Consider the following 20,589-nt stretch of genomic DNA (forward strand, 5'->3'; position numbering starts at 1 on the left):
ATACTAATGCTTAAAGCAAAGTGATAGAAAATATATCAAAATCATCGTACCTAGGAGCATAAATTTCTATCTTTTTAAATTAATTTTAATATAATTAATAAATTAGTATAAGCATATAAAATAAAGGGTAAGTGGACTCAAGTTTTTCTCGATAAGATGGTGACATTATATGCACCCACAAAAAAGCCACAATAATAGATTTATAGTGTCACGAAACATCCAAAGAGTAGGAATCCAATAAACATATCTAATAATTTCTCTTTCTGTTTGTAGAAAATTATTTTTTTTTCTATTCATAACTTAATACAATTTTTTTTTTCTAAATATATTCATATTAATTAAAACAACTATTTTTATATTTTTATTTTTTTTTAATCTCGATAAAAAAAAAAGCCAAAAACCATTAATTTAATGTTGTTAGTGTGTGTTTGGTAATTATAATTACTTTTATGGTTGCAATGTTTTTTTAAAAAATAAGTTTTGAAAAAATATTTTTTAATTGTGATCTTTAAAATTAAAATTTTAAAATATATATGTTTGATTAAAATTATTAAGAATAGATTTTTACATTTAAAAAATAAAAAAATAACTCTTTATAAGTAAAAAAAAAAAACCAGGTTATTTTAAATTATAAAAAACTAAGATTTAAAACACAATTATGTATTAAGTATTATTTAAGATAATCAAATAAATTTTTATGAGCAAAAAAAACAAAAACTAGCAATTAATCTCTTAATATCAACAACATCTTTTTTAAAAAATCATCAATTTAGATTTTTTTTTTATGTATATTAAAATAATACTTTCAAGTTTGACTATATTATATTCAAAATTTAGGAACACAATATCGTTGGTAAAAATTAAGAGCATTTTTAATGGCAAAAACTATTTCGAGTAGATAAATTATTGATATAGTTTTTATGTATATTGAATACTATAAATATAATTTTTTATGTGCATTTCAATAAAAAATTATTTTAACAATGTATTTTTATTTAAATATTTTTAATATTAATACTTTATATATATATATTATGTTTTTACAGTAAAAACAAATTGCACTTTATTTGATTTTTTAAGAGGATGTTTGGCACTATGTTTTAAAAGTATTTTAAAAAAAAAATTAATTTTTTTTTAAATTAAAATATTTTTGATGTTTTTAAATTATTTTAATGTGTTGATCTTAAAAATAATTTTTAAAAATTTAAAATAATATTATTAATATATTTTTTGAGTAAAAAACAAGAAAAATAATTATATTTCCAAACACATTGTTGTTTAAATTAAAAAAGGCACTAGAAAGTTAAGTTTTTTTTTGTTTTAGGCCTTTCCTGAAAAATAGTTTCCGGAAAATCATTTTCCAAACTTTCCTATATTTGTTTGTCATTAGAAAAGTTGTTCGGAAAACATTTTCCGGTCAACAAAAAAACACTTTTCAGTCAAAGAAAAATTTGGCTTGATTTTCAAAAAGTATTTTCCATTTAGCTGTGTTTGTTTTCCGGAAAGTGGTTTCCGGGAAAAGCACTTTTCCAAACTATTTTGTGTTTGTTTGCCATTAGAAAAGTTAGCAATGGAAAATACTTTCTAGTAAAAGAAAAAATTTGGCTTGGTTTTTAAGAAAGTGTTTTCCTAAAAAATTTGGGGGGCAAACACTTTCTGGAAGTTGTGAAAAATTTAAAAATGTCATTATTTGCTGATTATATCAAATTTGATCTTCAAATTTTTGATTGCTATATATATTTTGTTTTGAATATTTATTTTTCAATTCTCATAACTTAAAAATTTATTTTTATATTAATTTTTATTCTTATTTTTATAATTGCTATTTGCTTTTTCCTTATCATTTTTTTATTGAAATTTTTTATTTATCAAATTTGATCCTCATTCTTTTGATTGTTACTTATTTTATTTGAAATAATTTATGAAATGTTGATTATTATTATTTTAATTTCTTCATCTTTCATTTTTTTAATTTTTTAGATTTGATCTCCATTATTTTGATTATTATTTATTTTATTTGAGATAATTTATGAAATTATATATTTTTTTTTAATTTCATTCTCATTCAACTTTTTAATTTGTAAGATTTGTTCCTCATTATTTTTAATAAACTTGAAAAATATAAAATATTAATAAATTATTTTCCAATTTATTTTTATGATATAACTAAACACTAAAAAATAGTTTTTAATTTATTTTTTATTACACTACCAAATATTAAAAAATATTTTTTAAAATTTAATTTTAAAAAAATTTATTTTTTCAGGAAACAAAACAGGAAGTTCTGCGTGCGATTCTCCCATAAAGTACAACGTTTTTCTCGATGTTCTCAAACACATTTTATATAGACAGCTTCGCCCTTCTATCAAATGACTTCTCCTGCTCTCCCTCTACTACGAATCTTCTCTAATCGCATTCTCCACCTGCCACGTGTTCGATCTAATCAAATCACAGCCAGGACAACGCTCATCGCAGCGCGTAGTTACACACTCGAACTCTTGAGAGTAGCATTCACTCTTAACCGCCCCAACCCCAAAATGTAATTTCAATCCAACACCCGCTGGCTTGTTCTCCTTATCTAGTTTCTAGAGATCTCTTCAACTTTCTCCGACAGCAAACAGACTCTCATCAGAAAAGCTTGGACTCATCCGATTTAGGGTTTCGCTTCATATCAATCAAATAATCTCACGCGTCGAAACCCTAATCACCGGATAAGGTAATTTATTTTCTTCCAGTTAGTCGATTTGATCATCTTCTTATACAAATTATTAGCTTAATTGTTAATTTCGTACGTTAATTATGTGGATCTTGTTTAAAAAGAGCATATCCTTGTGAGTTAATTGCAAGTTTTAATCTTTCTCTTGAAAGGTTGCTTTTCTGATGTTTTGTTTGTGTTTTTTTTTCATCTACTGTGGGTGTTCTTGTGTCTGTGATCTGACTAGCTTTTGGGCTTATGGGTGTAATTATTTCTCTTTGATTAATCAGATAGTTGAGATATTTGATCTTTATTTAGTGGGATTTTGATGAATAAAGCAAGGTTACTTGTTATGGATTACATGGATATCCGTGTTTCCTTATTCGTATTAGTTTGCGATTTGATATATTGTGAATTTATTAGCTTGTATTTGCACTGATTTATGACACGTGAGCAACATATATTAATCTAGGATGTTGATTTGATGTTTTGGTTTTTAACTTTGTCATGTGAATTTTTTGTGGCATGTTCTATTGTAGAAATAGAGCAACTTGGTCTTGCTTCCTAAGAAATATGTTGTTGTGTCAGAAAGGATGAAGTGATGATACCTTTGATTAAGTTAGTTATCCGTAGTTTTCATTTGTGTTCTAGTCCCTGTGAAATATAGGATGAAGGGACATCAACTGTCCTAACTTTGACAAAGTTAGTTATCCTTAGTTTTCAATTGTGTTTTAGTCCCTGTTAATGTGAGTTATTGCTGTTTAGGTCTGAGCTTTCAGGTTGTTGGACTTGAACAGTTAAGTTTTCATGTCTGATTTCGACGCCCAAACTCCTGCAGCTTATGGTAAGCTTGCTTTTTTATACTTATATTAGATTTCCTTGCTAGTGTTGTACTGACACTAGAATTTTTCTGAGAAGTGACAAAACCTTCTACTCCATATGTCTTAACAATTATGTAGTTTTTTTATGGTAGATCCTTTTGCTGATGCAAATGCCGAGGACTCTGGTGCTGGGACAAAAGATTATGTGCACATTCGTATACAGCAACGCAATGGTAGGAAAAGCTTGACAACTGTGCAAGGTTTGAAAAAAGAATTCAGCTATAACAAGATACTAAAGGACCTCAAGAAAGAGTTCTGCTGTAATGGTACAGTGGTGCAGGACCCTGAACTAGGCCAGGTGTGTGTTTCACCGTAGCATGTAAACTAGCATCGAATATTTCTCTCCTCATTGCAAATCCGTTTTTTGTGTATAGGTTATTCAACTTCAAGGTGACCAGCGCAAGAATGTCTCTACCTTCCTTGTTCAGGTAATCTTCACTCCTTGTGCCAGTCGATGAGTCTTTGAAAATCAATTCTTTCTCCTTTGGGTCATCACCTGATGTTCATAGTTAAGTGAATTCCAAATTTGTATTTTGCTTTGTTTGGTCAGGCTGGCATTGTGAAGAAGGAAAGCATTAAAATTCATGGTTTCTAAGCTACTGCTGCAAATTAAAACTCAGCACAGTGCTCTTCCTGCATGTGTCAAGAAATTAAGTAATATCGAAACTGTTACCTATCTTCCCTATGTTTGGTTTGATATGACATGCATCTTATGTTTCTGATGTTATCTGGTTTCTGTATTGTGAGATGATAATGGAATGTTCGACCGTTTTCTCTCCTGTTTCAAGTGATTATGCCTATCTGGGGTCAAACGTTGAATTGTTGAGAATCTATTGGTTTTCTCGGTTAGGGTTCAGTTGATTGGCAGGAAATTTAGTGGTGGTTCATTGCCTTTCCCCACACAACTGCTGTCAATTTAACTGTCAGGAAGCTCAGTAGATGGTTGAAGCTTCTGAGTCCTTACGGACGGGTTTAGGACTTCTCATGTTGGTGAGCGACTGGCAAGTTATACTAAAATTAATATGCAAAGAAAAAGGATCAAACTCCGGATTATATGCTCTGCATTTTTTTCGTTATTTACTTGAGAGCAGCTTCGGGAAATATCCACCTGAATTTGTTTCAATGATTATCAAATTTGGTGGATTAGTTAAATCAACAAAAGAAACGAAATTCTTGAGATGGTTTCTTGGATGTAATTCGCAAGTGTCTTGTAGGCCTGAGTAAATTGGAAAGGATGGTAATTTGAAAAGGAACGCAAAAAAAAAGAAGAACCCTGACCTTCCTAAGGTCGTAATAAGAGCTCTTTAGGTATCTGCTAATTAAACCAAGCCCAGCCCGTTGAAATATCAGATTGTAATTAATACAAAGTATATTCCATTAGAATAATTATTAAAAAAAAATTATGTTGGACGGTAAAATGTATTTCTTTGTAAACATGATTCAAATTATACATTATACAATTAAAAACAAGCAAAAAAGAGAAGTATATTCACTTTTTTTTTCACTCAAATTCCAAATGAAATCTTCTGAATTTACTTTCTATTCTTCTCCGAATAAAAAAAATATACTATCACGGATAAAGATCCACTCACTCATTTTTTTTCTTCCACAATTTATTTATCCCCATTAAGCCCTTTATTTACTATCACAGTCACTGTCAAGCCCGTGTACAGAAGTTTCACTTTTTATCTCCATGGAAATCAAACTTTTGATCACAAAACAGAGAAGCCGACAAAAAAAAATAGATATATGGCTTCTGATTCACGGGTTTCTCGCTTCTCAACTTCTTCAAGAAGATATCAGACTCGATCTGGTTTGTTTAAAATCTTTCCATTCTTTTATAATGTTTTTTTTTTAAAAAATAATTTATATGGATCTTCGAGCTATCTCATGTATATCTTCATTATTTTAGCAGGTTCTGAAATTAATGACTGTAAAAACCTTTAATAATCTTGAGATTTGTAGAATTTAAACCAATAATTTTTTCAAAAACAAATCTAGAATATAATCAATTGAGTTATATCTTTTAGAGTTAATATTCTTTGTTTTATAAGAAATGGTGTGTGAAAGTATTTTTATTTGAATACTAATCATATGCTGGAACATTTTCTTAGAATCACAAAATTTTTATAAAAAAATTAAATAAATTATAAACATCAATTTAAATTTTTTTAAAAAATTAAGAAATAAAATTCAAAGTGAAAAAAGAAAGAGAGAGAGAGAGATGCTTCGTCATTTGAATAGAAAAACACCATTAGCAAGGGTCAGTTCTTTTGTTTTTTAGGTAGTTTTGGAGCTACCACGTGTATTTAACGAAATGAATTGATGGGTACAATTGATGAAGGGTAAAATTGATGACAATCCTATGGATAAGGGGTATATTTGCAATTAACTCGGGTTTCCTTAATTAATGTAACCCCACCAATAAAGCAAACACTATATCCCTTTTCTCTTCAAAACTCATATGTATAATAAAACTGCCTCCTATAGTGTAGTCATTTTTCTATTCTTTAAATGAAAATTTATTTGTCTTTGAATCAAGGTATTTTTATCTTTTCACATAATTTATTAGGTATTATGAATTTATTTAAAGGTATTTTGATAAATTTAATATGTTTATCAGCAATAAAATAACCAAAATACCCCTAGTTGTAAAAAAAATAAAGGGTTGTGGGTGGGTATTTTTATATTTTTTTTATAAACAATAGAATTACACATGTACAATTGGATCCAAGAAATTTTAGGATCAGGAGTATTATGATCTTTTAGCCATGATGTGTTTTTGCTGATTGTTAGTTTGGTCTATAATAGTTACGTAATTGACTATTAAAATTATATTTTTAATTTGAAAAAGTTGTTGGCGCATGTACAATTCACGTGTCAGCGTTGGAGCTGCCTGCAAACATTTTGGGCGTGCACGTACAATTACTTACAGGTACTCAAAATGAGTTTTTTTCATCTAATATTATTACTCATTGTCTCTTTTCCCATATGGAGTGATACATGGTGTCCAGAAGTTATCAGTCTATCACCAGTTATCTTTTCAATTTAATTATTGCTTTTTAATTTATATATATAATATTTTTTTATTCGGCCCTTTTACTTTTACTTTTTTTATTTTTGTCATTTTCCCTATTTCAATTTTTTTTCCTTTATAGTTTTTGTTTTTACAATGATAATAATGATTTTAATTTGATTATTTTTCTTTTGATTTTTTATTTTTTTTTGGTTATTTTGTCAAAGTTTTTATAGTTTTCAATTCTATCATTCATATCAAGTACATGACTTTTATTTTTTCAATAATAATAATAATAATCAAATTAAAAATTATAATATTAATGATGATAGTGATAATGATATTATTAATAATAGTAGCAAATATAATAACAACAACAACAACAACAATAATAATAAAAATAACGATGATAATAAGAATAATAGTAGTTGTAGCTAGTGATAATGATAATGATACTAATAGTGATAGTGATAGTCATAATAACAATAATAGTGATAATAATAATTATGATATTAATAGTTGTGATAATAATAATTGTGGTAATAATAATAACAATAGTGATAATACTATTACTAGTGATAGTAACAATAATAATAATGATGATGATATTAATAGTTGTTATAGTAATATCGATGATGATAATAATGATAATAATGGTCATAATAATAGTTTGTTTATGAATAAGTTGTGGTGGTAATGATAATAATAATAATAATAATGATATTAATAGTTATAATAATAGTATCAATAATGATGATGGTGATAATAATAATAATGATAATAATAATAGTATTAACAGTAGCATATTATTTATTATTATTATGTGAGGAGGAAGAAGAATAAAAATAGCGATGATAAAAAAAAAACATTAATAATAGTCATGATGATAACAATAATAATGATTATAGTAATAACAATAACAACAATAATAATGATAATAATATTAATTGTTGTTAAAAAAAAATACAAATAAAACTCCTATTATTATTAATAATAATGATAATGTTAGCACAAGTAACAATAACAACAACAAACACAATTATTATTAATAGTAGTGATGGTAGTAATAGTAATAACAATAGTGGTGATTTTAATAATGATAGAAATAATAATAGTGTTGATAATGATATTGATGATGATATAAATTGTTAATATTAGCAGTAATAGTGATTTTAATTATCATTATTTGAATTGTTATTTTTAAAAAAATTCTTTTGCATGATTGATTTTTTTAATTTCTTTTAATATTTAATTTATTTTATCGGATTATTTAGTTCATATAATTTGAATTACAAGTTTGACATAATATCTTGTATTGGCTTAGCATTAATTAAGCATTGTTTATATAATTTGTCGTGACTGATTTGTAATGTTTTTTTTTTTTTTTTTTTTATTTTAACTCTATTTCAATGTTTAAAGTTTAAACATCTTGTACAAAAAAAATAGTTTGCTATGTGGCGAAGCGAGAGCACCCAGTCTAGTTCTTATCTATTTTGGTAAGTTTAAATTTTATTGATCATATACATTGTGTCCTTTCTCACCAAGTAGTCGATATGAATTTTAAAACAAACACAAAAATTTTAGACAATTAATATGCTTCTCTTTCTTTTCTTTTTAGATTTGTTAAATTTAAACTTATTCTTTTATATTTTTATATGCTCTTATTTTATGATAATTTCATCCGTTTAACACATATTTTTTTTTATAACTAATATATTTATCTCTTTATTTGCAGTTTTAAAATTTAAAATTTTTTATTTTATTTTTTATGTGCTTTTTGTTTGTGATTTTTTTAACACACACGAACATATCACAATTAGTAAAATGAGAATTCCTTAGAAGGGTTGTGATGCAATCCATATTTCATGATTTTTTTGAATTTTTTTTAAAAGTTATTTTATGTTTTTAAATTATTTTAATAGGCTAATGTATAAAAAAAATAAAAAAATATTATTTTAAAGTATTTTTAAATATATTTTTTTTAATAACTATTATCATACTAGTAAATACCCTCTTCATCGTTAATCTGCATCCTACTTTAATATTTTAATTGAAAGGTTAATCGATTTCAATTGAAAATTACTTTTGCTTTATCTACATTATATAGGTACACTCTCCCTATATATATATATTAATTTTTATTTTATGTCAGATAATAAACCGTGAGAGAGAGAGAGAGAGAGAGAGTCCTGGAGTTCACGTTATGGACTGTAGCATGAAAGCCACCTGGCAAAAAGACACTTAAAGGGCAGAGGCACACCTGCCCCTGCAAATAGTCAAATCACAGTGTAATCGTTCTAGACCCTTCAAATTCTATCCAATCTCCACTTGTCCTTTGATGTTCTTACCTCTGCTATATCGTATCCTCATCTTGCATTCTAATGGCTCTCTAGCCGTTGGATACAAAGCCATCTCTTCAGATCCGTCCAAACTTCTAACGTCCGTTAGGTCCATGGTTCATGATATTATGATGTAAAAAAAATATTTTTTGTTAAAAAAAAAATCAAATATGAAGAAAGACTAAAATAATTCAAGACAGGTTGAATTGATTTTCAATGTATATTCATTCATTTATTGATATTGTTACTGCAAATCATTCTGTTTATAATTATTGTACTTATTATAATTTAATTAATTATTTCATCATTTAATTTTGTCATATAATAACTTTCTATATCTGGATTTTACAACTAAATTATTAAAAAAAACTAAAATAATTCTAAAAATAGTATGTTTCTGAAAAGAATTGGCGTGAACTTTTCTAGATGCATTGTAGAAAATGCTTCTAATTAGTTTCCAAAATAGTCATAAAACAGTACTAACATTTTCTTGGAAAATAAAAAACGAGCACAAAATGTGGAATATATATATAAAACTAACACTGCCTTGGGAACTAACGCCGTGAGTTAAAAGAAATCAAATGTATCAAACGGCTAATATTCATCTCCACACCCGAACACTGCCTTTCTTCACCTCTCTATCCCAATAAATTCTCGCCATCTTCTTCACTCCGCTGCGCTCCGTAGCTCTAAACCTCAACACACAACCAAACGCGCTGTCGTTCATCATGGCAACCATGGCTACATCTCTCACTTCTCTCTCAACAAAATCCCAAAAAGTCTCTCCTTTTGACACCTCCTCTTCCTTCCATGGCACTCCCATCTCAAAACCAACACTTCGTATGCAGCCGACAAAATCATCATCGTCACCAAACGTTTCCATCTCCATGTCATCTCCACCGTATGATTTGAATGCTTTCAAGTTTGAACCGATCAAAGAGTCTATAGTGTCAAGAGAAATGACAAGAAGGTACATGATGGACATGATAACTCATGCAGACACTGATGTTGTTATTGTTGGTGCTGGCTCTGCTGGATTATCTTGTGCTTATGAGCTTAGCAAGAACCCTTCTGTCAAAATTGCCATTGTTGAACAATCTGTTAGCCCTGGTGGTGGTGCTTGGCTTGGTGGTCAGCTCTTCTCCGCCATGGTATGATCAAAACTAGTTCTTTCCTTTTCCTTCATGTTTTTAAGCAGGCAATGCTAATTAAACCGGCCGGCCTGGTGGGTATGTGACTCGGTCACCACCTGGCCCTGGCCTCTGCATGCTTTAAAGAAAAGTAAAATCTGAGTTCACCAGATCGATCTAGTGAGTCAATCCTAGATAACCTGTTATAGTCTAGTCTAATTGATTTAAATTTTATTTTTTCCCTAAATATATATATATATATATATATTTTTTTTTTTTGTTTTTTTTTTGTTTTTTAAATATCAAAATAATCATCACTTGATTAACCTGTTGAATCCGTATAACTGGGATTCTAGGTGATCATGTTTAATAAAAATTTTCAACACGATTTGTTTTGCTCGTTTTTGTTCTTATTCAGAATTATTTTTTGGCCATAGTTGTATCTTAAATGATAAGGATTGATTTATTTTTTATTTTTAATTTATTGAAGATGACAATAATTGATAAAATCATAAAAAATTCACTCTTTTTTTTTTTTAATAGAGAAAGGTACACTTAAAGTTTTAAACTTTATGATAAAGTTGAGAACTGTGACATGAAGTTATGTCCCCTTGTTCTTTTGGACCTTATGTCTTGCGCTCATAAAGAAAAAAAAATAATATCAAAGTACTGCTTAGTGAATGTAAATTTCAGTCCTGATTATATTATATATTAAGTTTGATTTTTTAAAATGTTTTTATTCAGAAATATATTAAAATAATATTTTATTTTATTTTTTTAAAATTTATTTTATACATACTTTTATTGAAGCTTGTTTTCTTTTGTTAAATTAATCTGTAAGCCATATATTATTGTCCATGGCGTGGATCCCTTGAGATGTTTTCAATTCATCTAGAAACCTGGCCGTTAGTATTGGCCTTGCTGTTGCCTAGACTTATGAGTTTTGTGGGCACGTGATCATTTTCCTTGTAATTTAAGTAGAAAATTAAGATGTTTTCCATGCTTCATTTGTAGAAGTGCTAGTAAAAAAGAAGGGACCGGCTGTTATAAGGTTCTTGATTTGCTAGTTATAATTAATGAATAAGATATATCCTTGCAATACACGTTTTATGAATTAAGATTTGAAATTGATTTCAAATATTCTGTGTCTTGACCAGGTTGTACGCAAACCAGCTCATCTCTTCCTTGATGAGCTCGGTATTGAGTATGATGAGCAAGAAGACTATGTAGTAATCAAGCATGCAGCCCTTTTCACCTCCACAATCATGAGCAAACTCCTTGCCCGTCCAAATGTTAAGCTTTTCAATGCTGTGGCTGCAGAGGACTTGATAGTGAAAGAAGGAAGAGTGGGTGGAGTGGTCACTAACTGGGCTCTTGTGTCAATGAACCATGACACACAATCTTGTATGGACCCTAATGTCATGGAGGCCAAGGTGGTTGTGAGTTCTTGTGGCCATGATGGACCATTTGGTGCCACCGGGGTCAAGAGGCTTAAGAGCATTGGCATGATTGATAGCGTTCCAGGAATGAAGGCTCTTGACATGAACGCTGCTGAAGATGCCATTGTGAAGCTTACTAGGGAAGTTGTGCCTGGAATGATTGTTACTGGCATGGAAGTTGCTGAGATTGATGGCTCTCCGAGGATGGTAACTTTTCAATTTCCCTTTTCTTTAAATATCGTGGTTGGGATTTTTTGCCTCGAGATTGCTCCCACTTTCCTCTCATCTTTTGCGCTACATATTCAATTTCTGCAACAAAAAATGTTGATAGTCTTGGATTATGCTATATAAACTTGGTGCTGTCAATTAATACAAGGTCTAATCTAACTATTTATTAGTGGATAGATTGGACCCGTCATAGTATGGTCCCGGCAATGGGTCCTGAAATATCATGTCTTCAAGGACCACTGTGTCTTCTTCCTGATATGATTCAGGGACCGGGAAATGCTAAAGTGAAATGGTCACGGCCGGTCCTCCATCAAGTTTTGTCCTGTAACGTTAGCAAACAAAGAGGGAATTGAGATTGACAAAAACATCTAGTTTATGATTAGCACTTAGTGCTCAAAATCGAAAGCATATGCTTACGATACCGACGTATGTGGTTCTTGGTGATGCAGGGACCAACATTTGGGGCAATGATGATATCAGGGCAGAAGGCAGCTCACCTCGCCTTGAAGTCACTTGGGATGCCCAATGCGGTGGATGGAACATTTGTGGGAGGCCTTCATCCAGAGCTGATCCTGGCTGCTGTTGAATCTGCAGATATTGCAGAGACTTGAGTGGTAGCAGTAGACTCAAACATGTCAGATAAATAAAAAGGCAGTAGAAATGAGCTCGACGGGTTTCCCAGTTGATGTGGTCATGGTAGGTTTTAGTTAATGATCTTGGTGTCTTTTCCTCTTGTTTAAGACTCTGTTGGCACATGGCAGTTGAAAGAATCTAGTTGCTGCTCTGCTTTAGGACCTTGTTGGCACGCATATCTGTCAATCCTCTTGTCTGAATATAGAGGGTTTGATTTGCATATGATTCAGAAAACATTTTCTTGATTTTCTCTACGGGGGCAAGCCATTTTAGTGGAAGAGTCAGGACTTTTTTCACCACACCTCCATTTGTGCTGAGATGGCGTCGCCGTCTTTCTCATAAAATATTCAAATGACATCACTGAACCATCGAACCAAGGATCTTTTTTGAAAACCACCGAGGGTGGCCTCATTTTCCGAAGCAACCACATAGCAAAATATTGTTTTTTGGGCTTTTATTCAACGAAAGAAAGCAGGAAATTTCATTGATTCTTAAAGGCCTGGATCCCCCAATATCCTAATGTGAAGATAACAAGTAGTCCATGCCAGGGACTAAAATAGACCAGCTTGAATATTGATCGACTAGCCCGCTCCATCCTGGTGGTCATCTGAGAGTTGCTTCACCATGGCCTCGCGCTCAGAAAGAGAGCGACAATTATGAGAGTAACTTTATATTTGTTTTTTTATTAGTTATGAGTTTGAGTGTTTTTAGAGTCTTCTAATATATGATTATTAATTTTAAAATTTATAAAATTAATTAAAAAATATATAAACTGTTTTGAACATTCAGGCTAATAATAATAAAGAGTGAGCGGCTAGACTACTTAATCACAGTTCACAAGGCTTCTTACAGGGGCAATAACAATTTGTCCACGCATCAGGATAGTTGCCTCTTTCAAGAAATCTTCGGAAGCCGTATAGCATTCTTATAACATATCGAGTGAGAATTGCATGATTAGGCATATGTAACTCATCATTCTCATTCTGCTATGGTTTGTTATGGTCTTTGCCATAATCTAAGTTACCTGTTTGGAACACGGTGTAAATCGTGTATTTAAAAAAATTTAAATTTTGTTTTTTTATTAAAATTTAATATAATTTGTATGTTTTGGATCATTTTGATGTGCTGATATTAAAAATAATTTTTTTTTTAAAAAAAATTATTAGCATCCATTTCGATACAAAAAAATTATTTAAAAAGCAACCGTTGTTCATATTACCAAACATACTCTTAACACTTTAAAAGTAAGTATACTTCTCTAATTTGATTTAGAATAGACTACAAAGAATACAAATAACATATCATGAAATCTTAGTTACAAGTAACTTAAAGTATAAAATCTGAAGGTAACTCAAGAATGTTTGGGAACATGGTTTAAATCATATTCTTTAAAAATTTAATTTAAATTTTTCTAAAAGTTAAATTTTTTTTTTATGTATTTTGAATCGTTTTGATACACTGATCTTAAAAATAACTTTTAAAAAATAAAAAAAATATATCATTTTAATGCATTTTAACACAAAAAATATTTTAAAAAACAATCATAATCACACTTCCATAAAGTTTAAATTATTATTCCATAGTCATCATCAGTGTGTTTGGTATTGCGGTAGCTGTTGTAGTTTGTAGTTTGAAAAAAGTTGTTCTTATAAAATGTGCTTTTAATTGAGGTTGTTTGAAAAAATAGTGTTTGGTTAAAACTGTGGTTGAAATTGAGGTTGAATAAAAAAGTTTAATGTGTTTGGTTAAGAATGCTTTTGAAATTGAGGTTATAAAATAATTTTAAAAATATATATATTAATATTGATGATTTTTAATTTAAATATTGTGGATTTAACTATTGCTATTACATCATGAAATAAATCATACTTAATATAAAATATTTTTTATTATTCTATAAAACCATCTACAATTCCATTACGTACAAAATATATCCAACAAGAACTATAGTTTTCATAATTTTTTTAACGTATAATAAAATTAGATAAAATATTATTCAAGTATAAAATTAACTCTAAATTAATTTTTTTTTTAAAAAACACCGCAGTGCAAGAGAATTGCACTGTTCAGAACAATGCAATTCTCTTGCACTGTTCACATGAACAATGTGCTGATGCACACTGTTTATTTTTGTGCAATTACATGAACAGTGCAAGAAAAGCAGCTTTTAGCTGCTTCATTCAACCCTGCGTTCCAAACACAGAAATTAATAAAGCTCATAAATAGTAATTAGTGGTTTTTTCTTTACCAAACACTTGCCTCCTGCCTTTTACATTAAACATGATTTTTAACGCGTAAACAAACGGACTCTAAATCATCTTCAACCGCATGATTAAATGTTCGAAGGTTTTATGCTTTTCATCAAAGTATGGCCCTACCACAACATCTGGTTTTCAACAACTTCATGATGCTGCACTAAATCTTTCAAACAATGTGTTGTCCCACGGTAATGATCTCGCAACCAGGCTGGTATCTAAAACGTTCCTTCTTGAACTGTGGGGCTTCCAACGCTTCTCAAGAAACAAAATAGTGCGCTTTGCGTCTAAAAAGACGCAATATTCCTTCCATTCATGGCTACACCAGTTTGGATTAGTTCTGGCTCTTAGAAGAGGTTGCTGGTGTGGTTGGCGATGTTAAATGTTGCTGTTGTGGTTTTAACTTTGATTATAACGATGTTTCGTAATGCTTTCTTACAATGTTTTTGTATAAAAAATTAGTTTAAAACCCAATTTTAGTTTAGTTTTTTTTTTTTTTTTTAAGGGATGGCTATGACGAACGTTTTAACCATTGATTGTATTGAGAAGTTCCACTGCCTTAGAGAATTATGTGTACTTTTGACTTCAAAATGCTAATCCATTTATTTAAAGCTTATTTGCGTAAAAAATTAAAATCTTATAAAATATTTATTCTATTTATCTTATAGAAAAAGTGGCTAAAGTTCTTAAAAAAAAAAAATCCAAAAACCATCTAAATTCAAATTAACAATAACAACAAACTCACTGAAAGCTGGATATATAGCTACTATATCATGAGTTTGTCATTTTCCATATAACTAAGTTTAAAGGTTTTTTTTTAATTAAATTTTGTTTTCAATTTCATCTTTTAATATTAAATTGATTGAAAATTAAATTTTAAATTTTTTTTTTATTTGCTTTTTTTGGAGTTATTTTAGTCTCGACACCTGTTTGACAAGTTAACTAAAATTGACTTGAGTTATTGTTTTAATAATTTTTTTATTTAATTTTACCCTTAATATTGGATTGATTGAAAATTATATTAAATAAATTTTTTGATTTGTTTTCATAGAAAGTTATTAGGATCTTATAACATGCATAACAAATTTGTTAAATTAACTTCAAGTTGATTCAAGTCGATCTAATATGTTATCGTTTCAAGTATTTTAAAATATCTTAATTTTTTTAGTTAAATTATATTTTTTTCGGTAATTCATGTTACCTTTGAACCTATCAATTCCAATATAATTTTAATTTTTTTTTATTAAAAAATATATATTAACAACACTTGATTATTTTTTTATATCTAGGAAAAACTTTAATCCGACCCCGTCACGAGGCAATTATCTGGTGCTGTAGCTACACGTTCTGTTCTTTTTCCTCTTTTTTTTTTTTCTTAATAAGGAAAACAACAAAGCATGTCGGTGCAATACAATTTCCAAGTACGTTGAACTGGAATACATGGCGTTGTAAAAAAAAATTATAATAATAAAGGAAAGAAAATGAAAATTAGCCCATTGGATGTGACATGATTGGCATTATATACGGCGAATGTTAACCTTGAAGGGTCCTCCACCATTATAAAGCACATGAGATCAACACAAGCAGAGAACCAAACGCACATACCTCATCATGGCTTCTTCTACCCATCAGCCACTTCTAAACTCTACCAATAACACTAAATCCCACGTCAAGATCCTTATCTTTGCCATTTCTCTGTTTGCAGTCATATTCTCTGGTGTTTTTCTTGCATCCCGTTTAATCAAAGTTAGTCAATCTACTCCATCAACTCCACAAATATGTAACCAAGCCCATGATCCCCAAGAATGTTTATCAATGCTATCTGAAGCTGTCTCCATTGATGGAGTTCAAGAATCTAATGGCGTTGGTCTCCTAAAAACTTTCTTGGTAAAATCTCTCTCGCAAATGAGAATGGCAAAGGCAGCTGCCAAAGCTGTAAATAGCAAGATCAATGGCCATAAACATCAAGCAGCTCTAGCTGATTGTGTGGAGCTTATGGATATGTCCGTTGACCGTGTTACTGATACATTATCAGCTCTGGCCAGCTGGGGCAGCCAGTCCGATGCCAGTGATGTAAATACTTGGCTAAGTGGTGTTCTCACTAACCATGTTACATGCTTGGATGGCATCGACACAATAGACCAACCATCAATGAAAAAATTACTCCAAGATTTGATCTCAAGGATGAGAACCTCTCTGGTTGCTGTTTCTAGTCTTTCAGCCTCTGATACTGACCTCGTTCAGCCATTAAACGGTGGTTTTCCGTCATGGATCTTGGGAAGGGACCGCAAACTATTGGAAAGTTCAGTAAGCAATGTTGAGGCCAATGTGATCGTAGCTCAAGATGGGAGCGGGGACTATACCACAATTCAAGAAGCTGTGAACTCAGTCCCGGATAAAAGTAAAAGCCGGCATGTGATATATGTGAAGAGTGGGATTTATAAAGAGAATGTTGAAGTTGGGAAGAAGAAGAAAAATGTTATGATTGTTGGTGATGGTATGGATTCCACCATCTTAACTGGTAACCTCAATGTTGTGGATGGATCTACAACCTTCAGATCTGCCACACTTGGTAACAATTCTCTACTTTTTTTTGCTTTTCTTTTTGTTTTTTAAGCTTTTGATTAAGAACCACTATAGTTAAGCATTAAGCATTACCAAGATTCCAAAAAACATTTCTTTAATTAAGCAACTATACTGCACATGGTCCAGGTAGAAGCTACCTCTCCTTTTTATGCTTTCAGCTGAGAAAATGTTGATAATCGCTGCAATTTCTTCTTCTTTTTTTTGGTATAAGCTAGACATTATTTGAAATTGTTTTTCCACATTTCAGCTGTTGCAGGTGATGGATTCATATTGCAGGACATCTGGATCCAAAACACAGCAGGACCAGAGAAGCACCAAGCTGTGGCTCTCCGAGTCAGTGCTGATCAATCTGTCATCAACCGTTGCCGCATCGATGCATACCAAGACACCCTCTATACACATAACTACAGACAGTTCTACAGAGATTGCTCCATAATTGGAACCATTGATTTCATCTTCGGTAATGGAGCTGTTGTACTCCAGAATTGCCAAATTATCTCAAGGAAGCCTATGGCAAACCAAAAGAACATGGTCACAGCACAAGGAAGGATTGACCCCAATCAAAATACTGGGATTTCAATCCAGAACTGTGACATTGTTGCAAGCTCTGATCTTGAATCGGAGCAGAATAAATTCCCTACATATCTTGGAAGGCCATGGAAAGAGTACTCAAGGACTGTCGTTATGCAATCTAATATTGGTGGACATATTGATCCTACTGGCTGGGCAAAATGGGATAAGGAATTTGCATTAACAACATTGTATTATGGCGAGTACGCAAATAGAGGGCTAGGTGCAGGTGTTAGCATGAGAGTGAATTGGCCTGGATATCATGTCATTACAGATCCAAATGAGGCCAAGCAATTTACTGTGGCGGAGCTGATACAAGGAGGAGCATGGCTTGGATCCACCGGAGTTTCTTTTACTGAAGGGCTGTAATCTAGGACGACAAGCATGCATTCCCTTCATGGATTTACTTCTATATAATTGACGCAGCCTGTCGTGTTATTTCATGCTCTGCTTTCTGAAGTTTATAATTTGGGATGCAGCTACAACACCAACCTCTTTAATTGATAGCTGTCTGCTGTACTATTTTCTTCAGTTCTATGGTGACCTTTTCTAGTCTCTTCCAACTCAACCAAGTGACCAACTCAATCCCAAACAAATAACGGGTAATCACATTAATATCATTTCTTCCTGTCCAGCTCTGATTTGGACTCCTGGGCATGGTGTTTGAGTATACGATGGAAGAATTGAAGGAAACTAAACTGAGATAGCCAAATGTAGCAAAAAAATTCAATTTACTCAAACATCTTGCAATCAATCAAGATTCAAAAATGGAGCTCAGCTGTTTAAGACATCATTTGCATGAGTTCTAACCTTTCCATAATATACAAGTTGAATAAATAAAACCGGTGGATCAACCAACCTACACTTGGACCATCTGGTGTTAGTAGTTCTGGTTTGCTCCTAAGAATTTACCTCCAGCATCTCCTTCAACAGCCTTTTGAAATTATCATCCATGCTGCCTCTATAAGGAGTGATTTGCAATTCTGAGCAGAGAGTGCCATAACTTTACGAGGACTCATGCCTGAGAATCTCAGGGTCTCGATAGTAATCCTGATAATTCAATGGAGAATTTGACAACGTAAACTTCATAGCTCTAAACTCACTAACATTTCTTCTTTAATTATTTACCTATCTAGGGATGGAGGAGGTTAAGCTAACCACAACTTAGCAAATAAAACTCTACACACACTACTAGCCAAGCTCATGTTTCATATATAATTTACATTGCCAATTATAATAAAATAACAACTTAAAATATTCAAAACAAATATTGATATTTAATAGTTCATAAAACAGGTCATCAATATATGCTTTTACTTAGCATCTAATTATATAAACATGACTTTACTCTCAGATTATATTGCTAAGACTACGTTATACTTATGACCAAGTTATTAGTTAACTATTCCTGGCCAACTATTGTAATCTCATGGCAAGAGCGATGCTAATTATTAATAACCTAGTTTTAATGTCAACAACCTCATTTATTATATATATATATATATATATATATATATATATATATATATATATATATCACATTAGGCTTGGAAGATGATGCTCGAGCCAATTTCAATATTTTTCTTTTTATTTTTAGTATTTTAGTTTAATTTTGAATTTTATGTTGACTTTTGTATTTGACTTAGGTTTTTTATTTTTCTACCTTATAAAAGGTCATTTTCTTAGCCTTTTTAAAGAATTATAAATCTTATAGATCATGTTACAGAAAAAAATTTACTAACAAAGTGTGTAATGGAGCCAATTCTGTTTTTCTTAAGGCTTATTTATTTCTGTATTTTAAAAATGCTATTGAAAAAATTTGAAATTTTTTTTATTAACTTTAAATTAATATATTTTTAGTATTTTTAAATTATTTTGATGTACTGATGTCAAAAATAATTTTTAAAAATTAAAAAAATATCATTAGCATAATTTGGTAAAAAACATTATTTGAAAAGTAACCATTATCACACTACCAAATAAGCTCTTGTTTGTTGTATTGTTTTTTTTATGCGTCAGTATATAAGAATCTAAATCAGACAGAAAGAAAGCAATTCTAAATTTGGTGGTTCTTGAACAATGATAGAACTGAGCTTTCTTAGCTGACAATCTTCATGCACTGGTTGTTGCATGTGCTGTGTGCTGTTCATGTAATTAGGAATTTAATCGTGTAAAACTTGTTGTATCGCTGCCTAACTTTGCACTCCACCGTTAGTTAATGCCGGAATGTATCAACCGGCCGGATCGCCTCCCTGGAACGTACGGGTATGTGTTTTTGCATCTCTCTAATTCATTGCACACATCTTTTGAGCAGTTCTTAGTGCCCTCTGCAACTTTTAAATGTGCTTCAATTTCTTCTGTGCTCGTGTACTTTTCTTCTTTTGAGCAGTTCTTGGTGCCCTAATCTAGGCCGGGTCCCTAATTTTAGCTCATATAGTCTCAACGGCACTAGTGAAAATCTTCTCTTCTCTTAGGATTATAAATGTACTATGCAAAAGTTATTTGAGAGTAATTTATATTTAATTAGTTTTTAAAAATATGTTAATATTTGATGTTAAAATACACATATTAAATTACAAAACCTAACATAACCCTTTTAAAAAAAAAAAAATGGATGTAGTATTGAAGTTCATGTGTCATTAAGTACTAAATGGCAACGTAAAAAGGGTATGTATTACAGAGTTAGATTCAGTTATTACCCTCTAAAAATAGTAATAACTGAGTAGCAAACCAAAAATATATTTGTTATATATTAGTACAAATTACTTTCTGTCTCCACCTAAGAACTGCTGACATCCTCCTCCACCTCCGAATGGT

The 20,589-nt window shown here is 30.7% G+C and overlaps 3 protein-coding genes across 3 annotated transcripts; all 3 read left to right on the forward strand.

Moving 5' to 3' along the window:
* The first annotated feature begins 2,558 nt into the window (after nucleotides 1-2,558).
* On the forward strand, nucleotides 2,559-4,355 carry LOC118047446 (protein translation factor SUI1 homolog). Its single transcript, XM_035056742.2, has 5 exons — nucleotides 2,559-2,716; nucleotides 3,461-3,539; nucleotides 3,669-3,874; nucleotides 3,951-4,004; nucleotides 4,127-4,355. The coding sequence occupies exons 2-5, from the start codon at nucleotides 3,503-3,505 to the stop codon at nucleotides 4,169-4,171; spliced, it is 342 nt and encodes a 113-aa protein (XP_034912633.1). The 5' UTR covers nucleotides 2,559-2,716; nucleotides 3,461-3,502; the 3' UTR covers nucleotides 4,172-4,355.
* Nucleotides 4,356-9,566: 5,211 nt separating this feature from the next.
* Nucleotides 9,567-12,615, forward strand: LOC118047445 (thiamine thiazole synthase, chloroplastic). The gene is made up of 3 exons (XM_035056741.2): nucleotides 9,567-10,082; nucleotides 11,219-11,707; nucleotides 12,178-12,615. Exons 1-3 carry the CDS (start codon nucleotides 9,660-9,662, stop codon nucleotides 12,337-12,339), a joined length of 1,074 nt encoding a protein of 357 aa, XP_034912632.1. The 5' UTR covers nucleotides 9,567-9,659; the 3' UTR covers nucleotides 12,340-12,615.
* Nucleotides 12,616-16,182: 3,567 nt separating this feature from the next.
* Nucleotides 16,183-18,327, forward strand: LOC118047443 (pectinesterase). The gene is made up of 2 exons (XM_035056740.2): nucleotides 16,183-17,188; nucleotides 17,450-18,327. The coding sequence occupies exons 1-2, from the start codon at nucleotides 16,228-16,230 to the stop codon at nucleotides 18,139-18,141; spliced, it is 1,653 nt and encodes a 550-aa protein (XP_034912631.1). The 5' UTR covers nucleotides 16,183-16,227; the 3' UTR covers nucleotides 18,142-18,327.
* Nucleotides 18,328-20,589: the final 2,262 nt, after the last annotated feature.

The sequence above is a fragment of the Populus alba genome, chromosome 11 (genome assembly GCF_005239225.2).
Source record: "Populus alba chromosome 11, ASM523922v2, whole genome shotgun sequence".
Lineage (NCBI taxonomy): Eukaryota > Viridiplantae > Streptophyta > Magnoliopsida > Malpighiales > Salicaceae > Populus > Populus alba.

Bases quoted from the DNA above. Each gene is read 5' to 3' on its own strand.
- LOC118047446 (XM_035056742.2), top strand. From the start codon at position 3,503: ATGTCTGATTTCGACGCCCAAACTCCTGCAGCTTATG. The intron at 3,540-3,668 runs GTAAGCTTGCTT...TTTTTATGGTAG, and splicing joins CCAAACTCCTGCAGCTTATG to ATCCTTTTGCTGATGCAAAT. The intron at 4,005-4,126 runs GTAATCTTCACT...TTGTTTGGTCAG, and splicing joins TCTCTACCTTCCTTGTTCAG to GCTGGCATTGTGAAGAAGGA.
- LOC118047445 (XM_035056741.2), top strand. From the start codon at position 9,660: ATGGCAACCATGGCTACATCTCTCACTTCTCTCTCAACAAAATCCCAA. The intron at 10,083-11,218 runs GTATGATCAAAA...TGTCTTGACCAG, and splicing joins GTCAGCTCTTCTCCGCCATG to GTTGTACGCAAACCAGCTCA. The intron at 11,708-12,177 runs GTAACTTTTCAA...TTGGTGATGCAG, and splicing joins TTGATGGCTCTCCGAGGATG to GGACCAACATTTGGGGCAAT.
- LOC118047443 (XM_035056740.2), top strand. From the start codon at position 16,228: ATGGCTTCTTCTACCCATCAGCCACTTCTAAACTCTACCAATAACACT. The intron at 17,189-17,449 runs GTAACAATTCTC...TCCACATTTCAG, and splicing joins CTTCAGATCTGCCACACTTG to CTGTTGCAGGTGATGGATTC.